Below are 20020 nucleotides of genomic sequence, written 5' to 3'. Positions count from 1 at the left end.
TGCTGGGATGTTCATATATTTCTGTTTAGACGAAGAATAACTCATAAGCTTTCCAAAGATAAAATGCCACGCCCGGGAATCACTTTTGGTGATTCAACCCCCAATTCCAACCTTTGATGCTGAGTGCCAAGCAAGGAGGCAATGGGTCTCACTTTTATAGTCTTTGGTATAACTCGGCCGGGGTTTGAACTCACAACCTACCTATCTCAGGGCGGACACTAACCACTAGACCACTGAGTAGGCCAACTTGTTGGAATATTTCCTCATTCTTCTACTATACAGGTGAGATGCATCATTTATGATCTAGAATAAACTTACAGGGAACAGGGCAGCGAGGAAACAGCAGAGCACTCGATGATGTCAACATCGGCACACACGGTTGTGATCCCGGCGCCGCAATAAATAATTCACCTGCGTTAGCGCTTCTAATAACAATATCACTAATAAGTTAAAGTACCAATGATTGTCACACACACACTTGGTTTGGTGAAATTATTCTCTACATTTGACCCATCAACCTTGATCACCCCTTGGGAGGTGAGAGGAGCAGTGGGCAGCAGCGGTGGCCACGCCCGGGAATCATTTTTGGTGATTTAACCCCTTGATGCTGAGTGCCAAGCAGGGAGGTAATGGCTCCCATTTTCATGGTCTTTGGTATGACTTTGAACTCTTTGGTTAGTATTAAAATCACGAAATGTAAGTGGAGTATTGTTCGCGCTTTTTGGATGTTTTTGAGGGGGTTTTAGGGGTAAGCTCCCATTGGGGACATTTATTCACGTTTATTTACGGGTTTGAATGCATTTTGTTTTTCAAAAACATTTGTTGTATTGATTCTGAAGATGAGCCATTATTTAAAGGGGAACATTATCAACAGACCTATGTAAGCGTCAATATATACCTTGATGGTGCAGAAAAAAGACCATCTATTTTTTAACCGATTTCCGAACTCTAAATGGGTGAATTTTGGCAAACTAAACGCCTTTCTGTTTATCGCGCTGGAAGCGATGACGTCAGAACGTGACGTCGCCGAGGTAACACACCCGCCCTTTTCATTTTCAACACATTACAAACACCGGGTCTCAGCTCTGTTATTTTCCGTTTTTTTGACTATTTTTTGGAACCTTGGAGACATCATGCCTCGTCGGTGTGTTGTCGGAGGGTGTAACAACACTAACAGGGAGGGATTCAAGTTGCACCACTGGCCCGAAGATGCCAAAGTGTCTGCCGCCAGACCCCCATTGAATGTGCTGGAGTTTCTCCACATTTTACCAGCGATGCTAAGGCAGACATGGCACAGAGATGTATGGATAACCTGCAAATGCATTTGCAACGATAGTCAAAGAAATCACAAAGATGAGGTTTGTTGATGTTGACTGCCAGCTAATCGATGCTAACATGCTACGCTAACCGATGCTAACATGCTATTTACCGGCGGTGCTAAAGCAGACATGGCACAGATGTATGGATAACCTGCAGATGCATTTGCAACTATATTACGTTTCCTCCCACCCACATTTAATGCGAAAAAAACACTTACCAATCAACGGATTTAAGTTGCTCCAGTGTCACAAGATGCGAAAGTCCTGATCGTTTGGTCCGCACATTTTACCGGCGATGCTAAAGCAGCTATTCGGCCATGCTATGGCTATGAATAGCGTCAATAGCTATTCGCTCAATAGCTTCAGTTTCTTCTTCAATATTTTCATACTCCAACCATCTGTTTAAATACATGCGTAATCTGTTGAATCGCTTAAGTCGCTGAAATCCGAGTTTGAATCCGAGCTAATGACACTATATCTTGCTGTGGTATTCCCATTGTTTGTTTACATTGGCAGCACTGTGTGACGTCACAGGGAAATGAACAGTGTCTTCGCAGAGAGCGAAAATAAGGCACTTTAAAGCTTTATTTAGGGATATTCCGAGACCGGTAAAATTTTGAAAAAAACTTCAAAAAATACAACAAGCCACTGGGAACTGATTTTTATTGTTTTTAACCCTTTTGAAATTGTGATAATGTTCCCCTTTAAGCCCGCGTTTGCGAGTCAGTCGACCTGGCGTCATTTGTTTGTTTCATGCAATGCCATAGTTTTGCTAAGTGTTTACCTCATGCCATGCCAAGTAAGTTTTGTCCCATGCCATAGTTGTTCGTTTCATGCCGTGTCCCTGTTAGTTTTGTTTGTTTCATGCCAGTGTCGTGAAGTTCCATGTTTCCTGTGCTAATTCTTTGCATTAGCTTCAAGTGCGATCGGCACCTTGTTTCTTCGCCTTGTTTTCTGTTTTGTACCTCGCTGAGTGTAATTTACGATTAAATTATTTTCCTACCTGCAAGTCCTGTTCGGAGTCGTCCGTTTGCATCCTGGGGGAACAAACCTCGCAGTAATATGCGAAAACCATGTTGTGACAGCAACAGTGTTGGTCAACATTGTCTGCTCTCATTTTCTCGCACATTTGACCCTCTGATTTTCTGTGTACCTACACACTGTCCTCCTCCTGTCTAGGCCTGCTGTGTGTGTGTGTGTGTGTGTGTGTGTGCGTGCGTGCGTGCGTGCATGCGTGCGTGCGTGCGTGTGTGTGTGGTACACAGAACATCAATTTCAAAGTCCAGTGGACCCGGACATCTTATATGTAATAGAAATGTTTAGGGGGGGTTTATGGTTTATGGATTGACTTTGGCTCACAGAAAATGAGTCAACGTCAGTGAGTCTCAGTTTGAAAAATTAATTAATTGTATCATCATTGATACAATTAAATAATTGTGTCATTTTTCTTTTAATAAAAAAATGAAAACGGGTCCCACGGACCCGAACACCACACAAGGGTTAAAGCATCACATGAATTGATAGTTTTGAAGCCCCAATACCTCCATTAACCAGCCGAAATGCTTTGCCAGTTTTCCTCTTATCACTGTTTCTGCTTGTGGGCTCTGTGAGTGTGTGCACACTGACACACTCAACATGCATTGTATAGTACCCCTTTCAATTCATTGGTACCCCAGTACTTTATTAGTACATGTATATAGTACAACCCTGGTAGCAACTAGAGATGTTCGATAATGGCTTTTTTGCCGATATTCCGATATTGTCCAACTCTTCATTACCGATTCCGATATCAACCGATACCGATATATACAGTCGTGTAATGAACACATTTGTCATGTCTGTTGATCATGTTTTTGTTTGGCCATGTGCTGTTTGTCTTTTGGACACTCAGTTCCTGTTTTTGCACTTCCTTGTTTTTTTTTTGTTTCCATGACTACCAATTAGTTTTCACCTGTCCTCATGTCATGTCACGCACCTGTCTCATGTTTTGCACTCGCACACCTGTTTTCACTAATCATGTCTATTATTTAAACTGCAAGTTGCCAGGGAGTCGGCCTGGCGACTTTACCTCCACTCTGCTTCATGTCATGTTTACGGTTTCATGCTTAGTTCACGCTGCTTGTTGCATAGTCCATGCTACCCTGTTCAAGTCATCGCAAGTAAGTTTTGTTTATTAATTCCACAGTTAGTGTCTTTTGTTTTTTTGTCCATAGTTCTGCCTTTGTGCTAGTTTTTGTTTTTATAGCCAAGTTTTGTACTTACACCCTTGTGCGCGCCTTTTGTTTTTTTCCTTTTATTAGTGATAAAATAAAGATGTCATTACTTTCACGCCTTGCCCGCTCCAACTTTCCTTTGCATTCCGGAAAAACAAACCCCAAAGTCCACGTTCTAACAACATTATTATGCCTAATTTTGTTGTGATGCCTCGCTGGAAGCATTAAACAATGAAACAAGGTTTTCCAAAATAAATCAACTCAAGTTATCCAAAATAAATCAACTGAAGTTATGGAAAAAAATGCCAACATGGCACTGCCATATTTATTATTGAAGTCACAAAGTGCATTTTTTTTTTTAACATGCCTCAAAACAGCAGCTTGGAATTTGGGACATGCTCTCCCTAAGATAATCCTGACACCCACTACAACTATACTTTGACTTTCACAAAGTGCATTAATTTATTTTTTTTTAAACATGCCTCAAAACAACAGCTACAAAAACAAAGAAGGCACACAGCTTCAGTTCAGAGTATACGTCCGTGTTTTACCGGATATGTACCACTCTGTACAGCAGCGTTTAAAAAGTTTTTTGTTTTTTTTAAAAACGTCCATCCATCTTCTTTTGCTTATCCGAGGTCAGGTCACGGGGGCAGCAGCCTAAGCAGGGAAGCCCAGACTTCCCTCTCCCCAACCATTTCGTCCAGCTCCTCCCAGGGGATCCCTAGAAAACCTATACCAATAATTTCCGATATTACATTTTAAAATCCTACTGAAACCCACTACTACCGACCACGCAGTCAGATAGTTTATATACCAATGATGAAATATTAACGTTGCAACACATGCCAATACGGCCGGGTTAGTTTACTAAATTGCATTTTTAAATTTCGCGCCCAAGTATCCTGCTGAAACGTCGCGGTATGATGACGCATGCACATTTTTTTCCAGCATCGTTCCCAGCTATAAGTTGTCTGTTTTCATTGCATAATTCCACAGTATTCTGGACATCTGTGTTGCTAAATCTTTTGCGATTTGTTAAATGAATAATGGAGACATCAAAGAAGAAAGCTGTAGGTGGGAAGCGGTGTATTGCAGCCGCTTTTAGCAACACAAACACAGCCGGTGTTTCATTGTTTACATTCCCGAAATATGACGGTGAAGCTTTACTATGGAACAAAGTGGTCTAGCGAACACAGTTGGATTGGACCACACACACAAAGTACAGTGTATTATGCAGCAATCATTTCAAAATATCGTGTTTCAAAGAGGGTCCCTTGCGAAGGGCAGAGATGGCCATTGCCACCACCGGTCGACTGGTGCTGAAGAAAGGTGCGGGGCCGACCTTCAGGTTGTACAGGTATGACCATATAATCTCACTAAAACACTAATAACACATTAAGCAGATAAGGGATTTTCCAGAAGTATCCTAGTAAATTTGTCTAATAACATCTGAATCGCTCCCACTGTACACTGAAAAAAGTGACTTTTTGGTGCTGTAAACTCTATTAGAGTAACTGTCATAATTTATACCTAGTATTTTTAACATTCAGTAAGAACTAGAGTTTCTTAAGTAAAATTAAAAAAAAGTTTGATCAGAATACATGAATTATGGGGAAAGAGTAAGTTTTACTTATGGTTCCTCATAATATTTAAATGTTTAATAGTTGTACGTACATAAACCTAAAAATATTACATAAACTTTACTCTGAAAATCTAGTGTTTTGAAACGCATGCACGAAGACGCATGCGCACAGCCAAACAGGCTCTGGCCGACTGGCTCTGCTCTGGCCGTTAGGATCACTTCACAGAGCACTGCAAGGTGGCATTATGGGTAATTCTTGTCTTGCGTTTATAATTTAATACAGTCGATGTTCTCCAGAAATGTGTTTGGTGTGGGTTCACAGAGTGTGGCGCATATTAGTAAGAATGTTAAAGTTGTTTATATCACAACTGTCAGTGTAAAAGGTATGACTGTTGACTAAGTATGCAGTGCAATCTCGTGTGATAAGGAGTGAAACGTGCGTCCTTCCAGCACGCACACAACATGGTGTAAAAGCGGGCGCGGTGTCTTGCTGTAGAGCAGTGGTCCCCAACCACCTGGCCGCGGCCGCTGAATAATTTTGTATTAAATTTTTTCTCATCACACTCAGTTTTAAATTACATGTCATTAATAAGCGCATGGGTGAGAAGAGGTTTTAAGATTATTAGCGCCCCGGCGGTTTTTCAAGGAAATACGGTATATAAAATCTACTTAAAGTTTTGAGTAAAATGATGTTCCTGCTGATGAAAAACAAGTAGACTTTACCTAATTTGTTTAAATAAATATAACTTAAAACTTGGATGGAATTAAGTAACTGTTACTTAATATCTCCACAACCGTTATGTTATATGGTAAGTAGAATTGACTTGATACTGGCAAGTGAGTGTTACTTGATATTGCAGCATTACATTTTACTTAAATCATTTGCGTGCAAATACTTACAATAATTTTTTCAAGTAAATCTTATGAGTTATTTTTCACAGTGTATAGTCTTTTTTTTCTAGTCTTTCACTCTCACTTTCCTCATCCACAAATCTTTCATCCTCGCTCAAATTAATGGGGAAATCGTCGCTTTCTCGGTCCGAATCGCTCTCGCTGCTGGTGGCCATGATTGTAAACAATGTTCAGATGTGAGGAGCTCCACAACCCGTGACGTCACGCGCACATCGTCTGCTACTTCCGGTACAGGCAAGGCTTTTTTATCAGCACCGACAATTGCGAACTTTATCGTGGATGTTCTCTACTAAATCCTTTCAGCAAAAATATGGCAATATCGCAAAATGATCAAGTATGACACATAGAATGGACCTGCTATCCCCGTTTAAATAAGAAAATCTAATTTCAGTAGGCCTTTAAAGCATTTATCGGCCAATAATATCGGCAGGCTGATATTATCTGACATCTCTAGTAGCAACATTTACTCATATTTTAATTGCAGTTCAAAAAAACTACATCAGGAGGTTAACTACAGCCACAGCTGTTAATGCTGGTGGGTATTTACCTGCTGACCTTTTGGATTATAAACGGCCATGTCTCACCAGGCGAGTGCGTCCTCAGCACCAACTTGGCGTTCCGGAACGAGGAGGAGGAAGAAGAGCAGAGCGGAAATCTGGCGGTCTTCATCATCGCCTGCGTCTTGCTGGTGGCCGCGCTCGTCGCCGCCATCTTCCTCATCCGGCACTCCCGCTCCAAGAGGACGCCCTCCGACGCTCCCGCTCGGGGTTACGAGCAGCTGGGCTCCGACGGCCACACCAGCTCCTCCTCCAACGCTTCCCACGGGGGACGCTGCAAAGACACTCAGCTGGTCGACTTCCGCCGACGCCACTTGGGCGGTAAGGACGAGGAAGACGAGGAGGACGAGGAGGACATCGTCTACATGGGCCAGGATGGAACTGTCTACAGGAAGTTCCGCTACGGACAACTGGGAGAGGACGAGGACGATTTGGAGTATGACGACGAGAGCTGCACTTATAGATGAAGCATGGGAGATGTCCCCCCTGTTAATACTTCAAATAGTATTGTGCAAAAGTCTTGGGTCACCTACAAAACATGTCCTCCAGTCTAAAAGACGCCTTCTTCCGTGTCTGTTGACTAAATACAAAGTAGGTAATAAGTATGTCGCTAAACAAAAAAGCAGCATCCACCATCATGAAAACCAACAAATATAATATTATGTTCTTTCCCCTTATTTTTCTTTTCTTTTAAACTCGCACATATTCTCATACTACGGTAAAAATTCTCAGCATTTATTCAACCTAAACCGCAAAAAGGACGGGAAGCAGGCAATAATGGAGAGTGGCTTTTGATTCTCTCATTTGAAAACAAATAATTTAGAGCAGGTTAGTGTGAAAAGGAGGCAACATTTTTGAATTAAAAAAACTGCTGTTCTAAATGTGTCCACTAGATGTCAAAATAGCAATTATTTTTATATTTTTAGATGATGCTACATATGTGCAAAATAAACCACATCATGTTAGTGCACTCGTCGAGGAAAATGACTAAACTACATAAATAACATCCTGTATTTTGTTTCTGATATTATTTTTTTTATCTTGATAGATTGAAAATGAACACCAATGAGTTGACTGATGAATTTTATCAGATAATTTATTCAGAAAGTAGAGATGAGGACAAATAAAGATAGAATACCCAATAACTGCAACATGTAAATGTAAAGAAAAAAGAAAAAACATTAATATTTGTACATTTTCAGAATGTGCTTTTCTTATTTTTAAACAAAGAAAATAATCTGAAGTTGTCTTTATTTTAAGTTATTGTGCCGTGATTCACCAGTCCGGCCCACTTGGGAGTAGATTTTTGTCCATGTGGCCCCTGATCTAAAATGAGTTTGACACCCCTGATTTAGAGAATGAATAAGCAGTTATCGTATTTTTCGGACTATATTTAAAACCCTTTCATTTTGTCAAAAATCGACAGTGCGACTTATAACCCGGTGCGCCTAATGTACGTAATAGTTCTGGTTGTGCTTATCAACCTCCAATCAATTCTATTTAGTACACGGTGTAATAAGTGTGACCGGTAGAGGGCAGTCACACATCATTTTAATTTTCCTGAAGGAATAAATAAAGTACTATCTATCTATAAGATATATGTGGACTGCAGGTTGACGCCAGTTCATTCACTATGAGAGACGAGCATACACGTTTTTTTACGATTTTAAAGACGATAAAAAACGTTTGTAGCCTTCAAAACCCTCCAGCAACATTTAATAATACACACTGCAAGTCCATATAATGTAGTAAAAGACACGTTCATAACGATATGTAATATGTTCAATATTTACCGTATTTTGATCGTTTTAATCGTTTCCAGGACTGATTTATTTTGCGCATTGATTTCTGTTTCCATAGCAGCGCACGTCTGACTTCTGGCAACATGTGAGTTCTTACTTCCAGAATCAAACAACAGTGTGTTTTAATAATGGCAGACATTATAAAAAACAACAAAGATGACTGTTTTTGGACAAATGAGGATTCACAACCTTATACTTTTGAAGCTAAATGTACTGCTGCTTATAGAAGCAAGCACGGAGGAAGAGGCATTGGAGCAGACGGAAGCCGGGAGAGTGAGGTGAAAGTGTCTTTGACGCTATAAATATAGAACTTGGAGCCAAGCTATTTCGACATAAATGGATTGCTTACCCAAAATAAACAAGAAATGTCTCTGGCCAGCTGGACCACACAAATAACAGTCCATCGAGTGAGTCACTTTAATATCCACCAATCTCAAAGCAATTTTATTTGGTAGATGGTGTAGTGATAAGTCTGACCATAGGATACCTGTGGACTGCAGGTTAACGCCAGTTCAATAAATGACGCTAGCAAGTACCCGTAAGCTAGCAACACGAAAACGTTGATGTTTCGTTGAGAATATAGAACATTACACACAGCGCTGAAAAATCTGTCAACATTTTTTAGTACGACTTTGGTAAGCTACGAAGCCGCATCGCTTGATGCTTCAACAGACGGACCATATGGTGTTTAAGGACCCCAAAATGGCACCTATTAGGAGAAATAATAGGCAAAACCAACTTTTCTTACCTATAGGTACCTGCTGTTGTGTACTTTATATCGGCATAATTTCCCAAAAATTGCGCCGTAGTCAAAAAGCTACTTTTTTGTCTCCATCTATACTCTTGTGGGGCATTCATTCTCCACTGTTACCATTTCTAATACAAAGTAATGTACTGATCTAACTTGTATCTGTCAGTATACTCACTATTGAAGTGCTAAAAACTACCAGTACAGCAAAGATGATGGTGGTAAGACGCTGTCGAAATTGAGCCACGTAAATAAGACCGCACACCAAACGGCGCATCCTGAAGAGTCAGAAAGCGGCTTGAAGTTGGTCTTTAAAACATAATTTATGCAACATTTTGACTTAAGAACCACCATTACATGTTATGTAGAACACAATAAAGTGTTTTAAACGTAGTCAAAAATCATAATAAGAACCCTGTAATGCGCCTTTTGTGTGAAAATAGATCTGAATAGACCCGCTCATCAGCAGATTGCCTTGTAATCTGGTGCGCCTTATGGTCAGTCAAACACGGCACTCACTCTATTATGGAAGACTTGACAGTTACTTGCATTGATTGTAGTATGGTTTGTTTTATTTTATTGATCATTAGTCATGTGTGAAGAAACCTAAAATGTTGTTTAATATTATTCTTAAAATGTGTTTATATTGTTTAGGTGATGGCCTCCTTCAAAATAAACACCTCCAGGCCACAATATGAGGAAGTATTTGTTTTTAATTTGCTGTCCTGCTTTATATGTGCATTCACTGGCTTGTAAATTGAAAATATACAACAAGGACGGACAGAAGAATTGGGACAGTATTTAAACTATATCAGTTGATGTACTCAGAAGTGTGTCCCAATACTTTTGTGACTGTTGAAATAAAGTTTTAGGAAAATCCCACCCAGCGATTCATTGACTCACTAAATCATAAAAATGGAACATCACAAAAGGTTCAGACACAAGTCTATTTATTAATATACTACAAGTCACGTGTGACCATCGTTTGTGTACATTACATCATCAATTAGTGTATCTTAGAGGATACTAATGCACAAAGGCACACACACACAGAAGATATTGTGCTTAATCCTCTTGATGTTTACAGTTTTTTCTAGGAGAAAGTGACCAAAAATAATGTGGTACAGTAGCTCATCACTAAAATGACATGATAGTAGTTAGAAACACTCTCAATGGTCACTTAATTAGGTACACCCACACTAGCAGGGACACTGCCATTGAATACTCTAGTATTCATGTTTATTATTGCATTTATCTAGTATACCTAAATGGTAACAACTCTCTGTATTTTTTAGGATTAAATATCAGAAAGTTATATATATATATATATATATATATATATATATATATATATATATATATATATATATAGTAGGGTTAGTAGGATGCTGCCAACCATAATAAACACTTTGTTCAATTAATAAATGAATATCTCTCGTAAAGTAGTAAAACATATCTCAAAAAGATTTATATATTTTTTTTTCAGAATCAAATATTTTTAGAATTGAATACGAGCAACTTTACAATTTTTCTTTTCATTACCTTTTTAAACTTTTGTCAGTATAATACAGTACATTTGTAAACCATAACTATTTTTTTCTTAAACATTGTAATATTCAAATTTACATTATTATTTTTTTTTTTTTTTCAATACACCCGCTGTCAGTATGATGCAGGGTGTTTGTAAGCCACCATCATTTTATTCTATTTTTTTAAGATTCCAAGGATTTTTTTCATATATATATACGCGACCCCGAACGGGAATAAGCGGCAGAAAATGGATGGATGGATGGATATATATATATATATATATATATATATATATATATATATATACACACATACTGTATATATATATATATATATATAGTGTGTGAATGTGAGTGTGAATGTTGTCTGTCTATCTGTGTTGGCCCTGCGATGAGGTGGCGACTTGTCCAGGGTGTACCCTGCCTTCCGCCTGATTGTAGCTGAGATAGGCGCCAGCGCCCCCCGCCACCCCGAAAGGGAATAAGCGGTAGAAAATGGATGGATGGATGGATATATATATATATATATATATATATATATATATATATATATATATATACATACTTCTTTTTTTTTCCATAAAATGTTTTGGCAACTGTTGTCAGAGTGATGCCTGGAAATTGTAGACCACTACAAACTATTATAAAAATGATCTCAATCATACCATTACATCATTTGAAACGTGCTTTAAAATGAACATTTTGAACATATTTTTAATAGTTTTTACTAAAATTTTTAGAATTAAAAATGATCAAGTTTATAATATTTTAGATTATTTTAAAATATTTTTGGGGGAAAATGCTATAAGTAAGATGCAGTGAATTTGTATACCACAACAATCGATATATTTATTAAAAAAAATTAAAAAATGTGTTATAGGGTGTTAAAAATACATGTTACTACTACATACTTTTTTAAAAAATGAAATATCAAATTTATAATTCTACAGATGTTTTTTTTCATTACATTTTTTGGGAACTGCTGTCAGTACGATTCCATTAATTCATAGACCCCTACAAACTATTTAAAAAAATGATCTTAAACATACAGTTAAATCATTAAAATAGTTGTAATACATATTTTTAGAATGAAAAATTATTAAGTTTATAATATTTTAAGCTATTTGTATTTATTATTAGTAAGATGCAGTGAATGTGTAAACCACAAGAATCTCATTTGAAAAAAATAATGTATATTTTTTTTAAATATGTCTGATAGGGTATTAAAAATGTAAATACTTTTTTTAGAATAAAATTTCAAATGTATCATATTTTAGATAATTGTTTTCATTACATTTTTGGAAACTGCTGTAAGTATGATGCAGTGAATAAGTAGACCACTACAAACTATTTAAAAAATTATCTTAAACATACCGTTACATCATTAAAATAGTTTTAATACATAATATTAAGTTTGTAATATTTTAGACTATTTTTTTTTCATTATCAGTAAGATGCAGTGAATGTTTAAACCACAAGAACCTCATTTGAAAAAAATACTATATATATTTTTTAAATATGTGTTATAGGGTGTTAAAAATGTATGTAACAATATCTTTTTTTAGAATACAATATCAAATGTATAATATTTTAGATATTTTTTTCATTAAATTTTTGGACCCCTAAAAACTATTTTTTAAATAATCTTAAACTTATATATTTTTAAATATGTTCAAGTATTTTAAAATAAAATTATTTTCAAGTTTTTAGTATATTTAAAAACTATATTTAGAATGAAAAATTATCAAATGTATTATATTTTAGTTTATTATTAAATTTTTTGGGAAATTTGCTGTCAATTGATGTAGTGGAATTCGACATTACTGTAGGGAAAAAAACAATAATAATGTTTTCTAAATATTTTACATATATTTTTTAAAAAGTTTCAAAAGTTTGTAATATTCTAGAAAAAAAATACAAAATACAATTAAAAAAACAGTAGTCAAAATGATGCCAAACCACAACAGTAATGGGATGTGTACCTAATGAAGTGTCCGGGGAGGCTCCATTAAATCAAATTCAGCATTGCGACTTTTATGCACATTTGTTGTTGTTGTTATTGTTTTAGTCACAATATTATTCTGAAAAGGTGACATCCTGATAGAGGGGATGTGTGCGTGAGCAGGGTGTTATTATTGCCTCACTTCCTGTCATGCACACCACCACAACAACAACACAAAACAAAACACTGTAGATGGAGAGTGCCGATGTATTCCATGGGAATAACATCTACTGTTCCTCCGTGTGTGCATGGGACTTATTCCTATTACCAGCTGACACATTCAACTCTAAAATTTAATATTTTTTAACACACTCACACACGCACACACACAACAGGACAGTGACTTTAAGGGCCGCTGGCACCGGCTTGGTCTGCTCTGCTGTGAAGATAAATGAGTGTTAAATGAAAGAGTGTGTTTATCGCCGCTGACACACACGCACACACACACACACACACACACGCACTTACTCTGTTGTGTCGGCAGCCGTTGGCTCTGATCCCAGCAAAAAACTATTCACTCTGCAAAGAAAGAAAATAATGTAATAGTTGGAGGTGTGTTGGGAATTCCATCCATCAGACTTTTGAGTTAAAGTGTAAATTGTCCAAGTTTCATTTATTAGCGCTGTGCTAAATTAATTTCACTCTTTCACGATTTTCACTGGAAAAAAATGTATGCCTTTAAACTAGGGGTGTAACGGTACACAAAAATTTCGGTTCGGTACGTACCTCGGTTCAGAGGTCACGGTTCGGTTCATTTTCGGTACAGTAAGAAAACAACAAAATGGAAATTTTTTGGTTATTTATTTACCAAATTTGTAAACAATGGCTTTATCTTTTCAACATTTGGAACACTATAATAATTCTGCCCACGTTAATCCGCATCAAACTGCCTCAAGTTGTTGCTTTGATTAAATAAAATGACAAAACTTTTCTTGTACATATAAAAAGTGCAACATTAAACAGTTTCAAGTCAACTCATCATGCTTAATTTATTACAGCATTTGGGAAGCCTGTAGTTGATTTGTATTATGTAAATGTTATATTTTTGTCAACATGTGATAGCAGAAGCCCTGCCATTCAAAGCTTTTCTGTCCGTAAAACACACACACACACACACACACCGCAAAATGAGCTAACGTTACGCTAAAAGCTAATTAGCCTTCACCTCAAGCCAGAACTGCGAGCGAGCTGAGCCGCAGTTTAAGTTTCTAGAAGGTCAACGGGCTCACAGTGATGTTTGTAGTAGTTGACTCGGAGGTGTTTATTATAATTTGGGGAGAGTACGCTGCCTTATGTTAGCCTGCTAAACACCGATCTGCTCGATGCTGAAGCATTGACTACATGCGCTCTGAATACACACTGGGGCGGTTTAGCTCGGTTGGTAGAGTGCCCGTGCCAGCAACTTGAGGGTTGCAGGTTCGATTCCCGCTTCCGCCATCCTAGTCACTGCCGTTGTGTCCTTGGGCAAGACACTTTACCCACCTGCTCCCAGTGCCACCCACACTGCTTTAAATGTAACTTAGATATTGGGTTTGACTATGTAAAGCACTTTGAGTCACTAGAGAAAAGCACTATATAAATACAATTCACTTCACTTCACTTCACTGCTGATTGGCTGTTACCGCTATATATGTAACCAATCAGATGGTTATGTGGGTGGGACAATGCTAGGTTCTGACACAGAGGCAGAAGAAGCAAAGCAGCTTGTTAAGACTTTAACTTAGAAACTCGTTCGGTACACCCCCGTACCGAACCGAAACTCCTTCACCAAAACGATTCAATACAAATACACGTACCTTTACACCCCTCCACCAAACATTGTGTGCGTTTTTGTGTGTATGTACGCATGTGTGTGAATTGCACTGAAACTTTTATTACATTCCAGTTAGTTTAGCGGCTAGCATGGGTGGTTGCTTTGTTGGGTCTACTCCAGTCTCTGGCCATGCTCCTACCACACCAGCAGACGTTTAGTGAGTAGAATTATATTATCAGAAAGAAAATGTCACCCTTGTTTGAGATATTTATTCTTACTTAGATTTCAGTTTTTGCAGTGTAGTGGGACCCATTTGTATAGTCTTTGGTATGACTCGGGCAGGGTTTGAACTCACAACCTACTGATCTCAGGGCGGACGCTATAATCAATAGACCACTGAGTAGGTAATAGCTGTTCCTCATCCTCCAGTGATAATGTTACTTAGTGCATTTTTACACTATAGAGGCGAGGATTAGTAATTTAGAATCGTCTCCACACTGTATTGAACATTTTAACTAGCTAGTTATAGAGAATTGCCATTGACTGATTTTCCTGGTTAGCGACAGCACTACAGATTAATAACAAACATAATTGTGTACGATATTTGTTGTACTCGAGTAATATCATCAAAAGGTTCAGGGAATCTGGAGAAATCTCTACACGTCAGCGGCTAAGCCTGTGACCTTTGATCCCTCAGGCAATACTGCATCAAAAACCAACATCAGTGTGTAAAGGATATCACCACATGGGCTCAGGAACACTTCAGAAAAACACTGTCAGTAACTACAGTTTGTCGCTACATCTGTAGGTGCATGTTAAAACTCTACTATGCAAAGCCAAAGTGTCCTGTGGTCTGACGAGTCCACATTTCAAAAATTTTTGGGAAACTGTGGAAGTTGTGTCCTCCGGATCAAAGAGTAAAAGAACCATCAGTACTGTTATATGCGCAAAGTTCAAAAGCTAGTATCTGTGATGGCATGGGTAACTTACACATTTGTGAAGGCACCAATAATGCTGAAAGGTACATACAAGTTTTGGAGCAACATATGTTGCCATTCAAGCAACGTTATCATGGACGCCCCTGCTTATTTCAGCAAGACAATGCCAAGCCACATGTTACAACAGCATGGCTTTGTGGTAAAAGAGTGCGGTTACTAGACTGGCCTGCCTATTGTCCGGACATGTCTCCCATTGAAAATGTGTGGCACATTATGAAGCCTAAAATACCACATTGGAGACCCCGGACTGTTGAACAACTTAAGCTGTACATCAAGCAAGAATGGGAAAGAATTCCACCTGAAAAGCTTAAAAAATGTATCTCTTCAGTTCCCAATTGTTTACAGGAAAGGCCATGTAACACAATGGTAAAAATGACCCTGTGCCAATTTTTTTGCAATGTGTTGCTGCCATTAAATTCTAAGTTAATTATTTTTTGCCCAAAGAAATTTAGTTTCTCAGTTTAAACGTTAAATATATTGTCTTTGCAGTCTATTCAATTGACTATAAGTTGATAAGGATTTGCAAATCATTGTATTCTGTTTCTATTTCCTAATTACGCAACGTGCCAACTTCACTAGTTTTTGGTTTTGTATTTGCGAACGCTGATTTGGAACCAATTAAATTGGCAAATAGAGGCAGTGTGTTACTAAGGAGACAGATCACAAAATTATTATGTTGTGTGTTTGTGCAAGAGTGACTTCTGACATGAAGTTCTCGCCTGCTTCCTTCAGTTCCTGGTCAAGTCTGGAGGCCAGAGGTGAAAAAAAGGTGTCAGGTGGGAGCAATGAGAAAGGGGGCGGAGCTAACCAGACGCCTCACCTCATGATGCACTCTGGGATGTTGACGTTTTCCATAGGGATGAGATCTCGCAGCTCGTCCAAACTGTTGACGTATTTGATCTTGCTGCTGAACTTGGTGCTGGGGGGCGCAGAGAAAGCTAAAAATACAACACACAATGTTTGGATATGGAAGTGGTCAGCAGCTTGTACCTGATGAAAGGCTTGGTGATGGCGAGGATGGTCCTGATGAACCAAGATGGATGCAGAATGATGAAGGATTTTAAATTCTTCCTCAGCCTGAATGACCAAAAAAACAACAAATTCATGTTGGATTTTCTTTATATGTTTAGTTTCATTTTCCCTCAAGTTTCATTGTTTGATACTGATCACCTTCTGTCGATCATCTGGTAACATTTCTTCAGCCAACCAAGGCCCGGCATTCTTCTGTGGGGCGTGGCTCCGTTTAAATACACGATCATGTAGTCTTCTGCCACCATCAACTCCAAGGTACTGATTACAAACCTCAACACACAAAACATAACACACACACTTAAAAACCATAACACATAATTATATAAATAATATAAGCTTTCTGACCTTGGGACCCAACTTTTCCACTCAAAAATTAACTAAATTTGTAATATTACACTTGGTTTTAATTGTATTTAACAATTGTATCTAACCTACTTACAGTTTAACATGATAAACCTTGTCAAATGATATGAACAAATGTGTTAATCACAAAGATTAGTATCAAGGCTTAGGTCAGGCTGATATGAATACACAGCAAAAAGAAAGGGATCATCAAAACTGATGAAAAATACATTCACAGATATACAGCGCTAAAATAAATACATTCTAACTACATTAATAATACATAATAATATTATATATGTTTCTTAACTAGGGCTTCACGGTGGCAGGGGGGTTAGTGCGTCTGCCTCACAATACGAAGGTCCTGCAGTCCTGGGTTCAAATCCAGGCTCGGGATCTTTCTGTGTGGAGTTTGCATGTTCTCCCTGTGAATGCGTGGGTTCCCTCCGGGTACTCCGGCTTCCTACCACCTCCAAAGACATGCACCTAGGGATAGGTTGATTGGCAACACTAAATTGGCCCTAGTGTGTGAATGTGAGTGTGAATGTTGTCTGTCTATCTGTGTTGGCCCTGCGATGAGGTGGCGACTTGTCCAGGGTGTACCCCGCCTTCCGCCCGATTGTAGCTGAGATAGGCGCCAGCGCCCCCCGCGACCCCAAAAGGGAATAAGCGGTAGAAAATGGATGGATGGATGTTTCTTAACTAAACTGTCAATGAAATGAAAGTACAAATGAAAATACAGCTTCACCACATTAGTCCTATTTTTTGCATTTTTTATATGACTTTAACTATAGACTTCTACTGTAAGATATTGTCATCACTGCCACAAGTGGTGGAAAATAGTATTAAAACAGAGTACTGCTGCTGAGAAGCAGATATTTTTTTGGCGGCCCTCGAGGGTGCGCCCCCGGAATCAACAATGGGACTCGGCCCTATGGTTGATACACACTGCCATAGAACACGCATAAAACCATACTACACACAAACCTCATACTACAGACACAAAACAATAGTACACACTAGATTAGCGCATTGCATGGCAGCTCCCTCCATCAGTGTGTGAATGGGTAAATGTGGAAGTAGTGTCAAAGCGCTTTGAGTACCTTGAAGGTAGAAAAGCGCTATACAAGTACAACCCATTTATTTATTTATTTATATGCGCGGTTTGCGGTCTCATCCGTGGATAAACCGCGGGTCGGGCGGGTGACATGATGAAAAAATAGATTTTAAATAGTTTCGGGCGGGTGGCGGTTGAACCATTCGGAAATATTTGATATACATGGTTAAGGGAGCGGTAACCTTCACCATTCAAAAAGCCATTTTGGGCCCGTGTCACAAAAAGAAGAAGACAATATTAGACGCTAACATTGTCAAGAATGTCTTCCGGCAGCCACCCAGTTAATAAGTATTAGGGCGTGCTATGAAGCCTTTGCCTTTGCCACCTTCTACGACACATACAATCTACTTGCCAGTCCAGCAATGTGTTATGTGTGGCTTCCACAGACACACATACAATACTGCAAGGCATACTGGGTGATACAGAGTACGCTAATGGTTGTGATATAAACAACTTTAACACTCTTACTAATATGCGCCACACTGTGAAGCCACACCAAACAAGAATGACAAACACATTTCGGGAGAACATCCTCACAGTAACACAACATAAACGCAACACAACAAATACCCAGAGTCCTTTGCATCCATGACAAAGCCTGACTATATTATACACCTCGTAGATATACATATATATACATATATATTATATATAAAATATATATATATATAATATATATGTATGTATATGTATATCCATATATACATATATATATATACATACATATATATATTTATTTATGTATGTATATGTATATTCAGTTGTGGTCAAAAGTTTACATACACTTGTAAAGAACATAATGTAGTGGCTGTCTTGAGTTTCCAATCATTTCTACAACTCTTATTTTTTTGTGATAGAGTGATTGGAGCACATACTTGTTGATCACAAAAAACATTCATGAAGTTTGCATCTTTTTGAATTTATTATGGGTCTACTGAAAATGTGAGCAAATCTGCTGGGTCAAAAGTATACATACAGCAATGTTAATATTTGCTTACATGTCCCTTGGAAAGTTTCACCGCAATAAGGCGCTTTTGGTAGCCATCCACAAGCTTCTGGTTGAATTTTTGACCACTCCTCTTGACAAAATTGGTGCAGTTCAGCTAAATTTGTTGGTTTCCTGACATGGACTTGTTTCTCTAGCATTGTCCACATGTTTAAGTCGGGAATTTGGAAAGGCCATTCTAAAAAATTCATTCTAGTCTGATTTAGCCATTCCTTTACCACATTGACGTGTGTTTGGGGTCATTGTCCTGTTGGAACACCCAACTGCGCCCAAGACCCAACTTCCGGGCTGATGATTTTAGGTTGTCCTGAACAATTCAGAGGTAATCCTCCTTTTTCATTGTCCCATTTACTCTCTGTAAAGCACCAGTTCCATTGGCAGCAAAACAGGCTCAGAGCATAATACTACCATGACCTTGCAAAAATTGTACCTATCTGCAATTATCGCGATTATTTTGAGTTAACTATGAATAATGGGATTAATCGCGATAACAATTTTAATTGTTTGACAGCCCTGACATACATATATATAGTATATATCCATGGATCTATCCATTTTATACCGCTTGTCCCTCTCAGGTCGCGGGGGGTGCTGTGGTCTATCCCAGCTTCATTCAGGTGGAAGGGGTGTTTACCCTGGACAAGTCGCCAACTCATTGCAGGACTAACACAGATAGACAGACAACATTCGCACACGAGGGACAATTTAGTGTTGCCACTCAACCTATCCCCAGGTGCATGTCTTTGGAGGTGGAAGGAACCCGTAGTACCCGAAGGGAACCCACGCAGTTGCAGGGAGAATATGCAAACTCCACACAGAAATACCCCGAGCCCAGGGATCGAACCAAGGACCTGTTTTTTTTGGAGAGGTGCGCGCACTAACCCCAGTACCACCGTGTTGAGGATTAAAGCTGTCAAACCATTAAGATATTTAATCACGATCAATCGCATTGTTCAAAGTTAACTCAAAATAATGGCGATAACTGGGAAACCGAGACAATAACTAAATAAATTGTCCTACATTACTATCATGCTTTGTCAGAAATGTTTTGTAATGTTGTTCTGCGATACTCGACTTGGAGGATCTGATTCTCACCACAGCGGCT

General features: G+C 38.5%; 2 protein-coding genes across 4 annotated transcripts in view; one reads left to right on the top strand and one right to left on the bottom strand.

The window, feature by feature from the left end:
• Positions 1-10010, top strand: part of LOC133536657 (proprotein convertase subtilisin/kexin type 5-like) — a 150718-nt gene extending 140708 nt beyond the window's left edge. The window contains exon 36 of the mRNA XM_061877277.1: positions 6617-10010. Coding sequence (XP_061733261.1) covers positions 6617-7053 — 437 coding nt within the window. The 3' untranslated portion in view covers positions 7054-10010. The remainder of the gene's footprint in view (positions 1-6616) is intronic.
• A 54-nt stretch (positions 10011-10064) lies between these two features.
• The window catches only part of prune2 (prune homolog 2 with BCH domain), a 28787-nt gene continuing 18831 nt past the window's right edge, over positions 10065-20020 (bottom strand). For 2 of the 3 annotated variants that reach the window (XM_061876627.1, XM_061876625.1), the window contains 6 exons: positions 16589-16720; positions 16409-16495; positions 16239-16337; positions 16125-16163; positions 13136-13186; positions 10065-13046 (listed from right to left, as the gene is read on the bottom strand). In XM_061876627.1, the coding sequence (XP_061732611.1) occupies positions 13013-13046; positions 13136-13186; positions 16125-16163; positions 16239-16337; positions 16409-16495; positions 16589-16720 (442 nt within the window). In that variant the 3' untranslated portion in view covers positions 10065-13012. The remainder of the gene's footprint in view (positions 13047-13135; positions 13187-16124; positions 16164-16238; positions 16338-16408; positions 16496-16588; positions 16721-20020) is intronic. The other variant, XM_061876626.1, reaches the window with a different exon arrangement.

Source organism: Nerophis ophidion, linkage group LG17 (assembly GCF_033978795.1).
Source record: "Nerophis ophidion isolate RoL-2023_Sa linkage group LG17, RoL_Noph_v1.0, whole genome shotgun sequence".
Classification (NCBI taxonomy): Eukaryota; Metazoa; Chordata; class Actinopteri; order Syngnathiformes; family Syngnathidae; genus Nerophis; species Nerophis ophidion.
The sequence above is the reverse complement of the archived record's forward strand: the minus strand, read 5'-3'. Positions and strand labels throughout refer to the sequence as shown.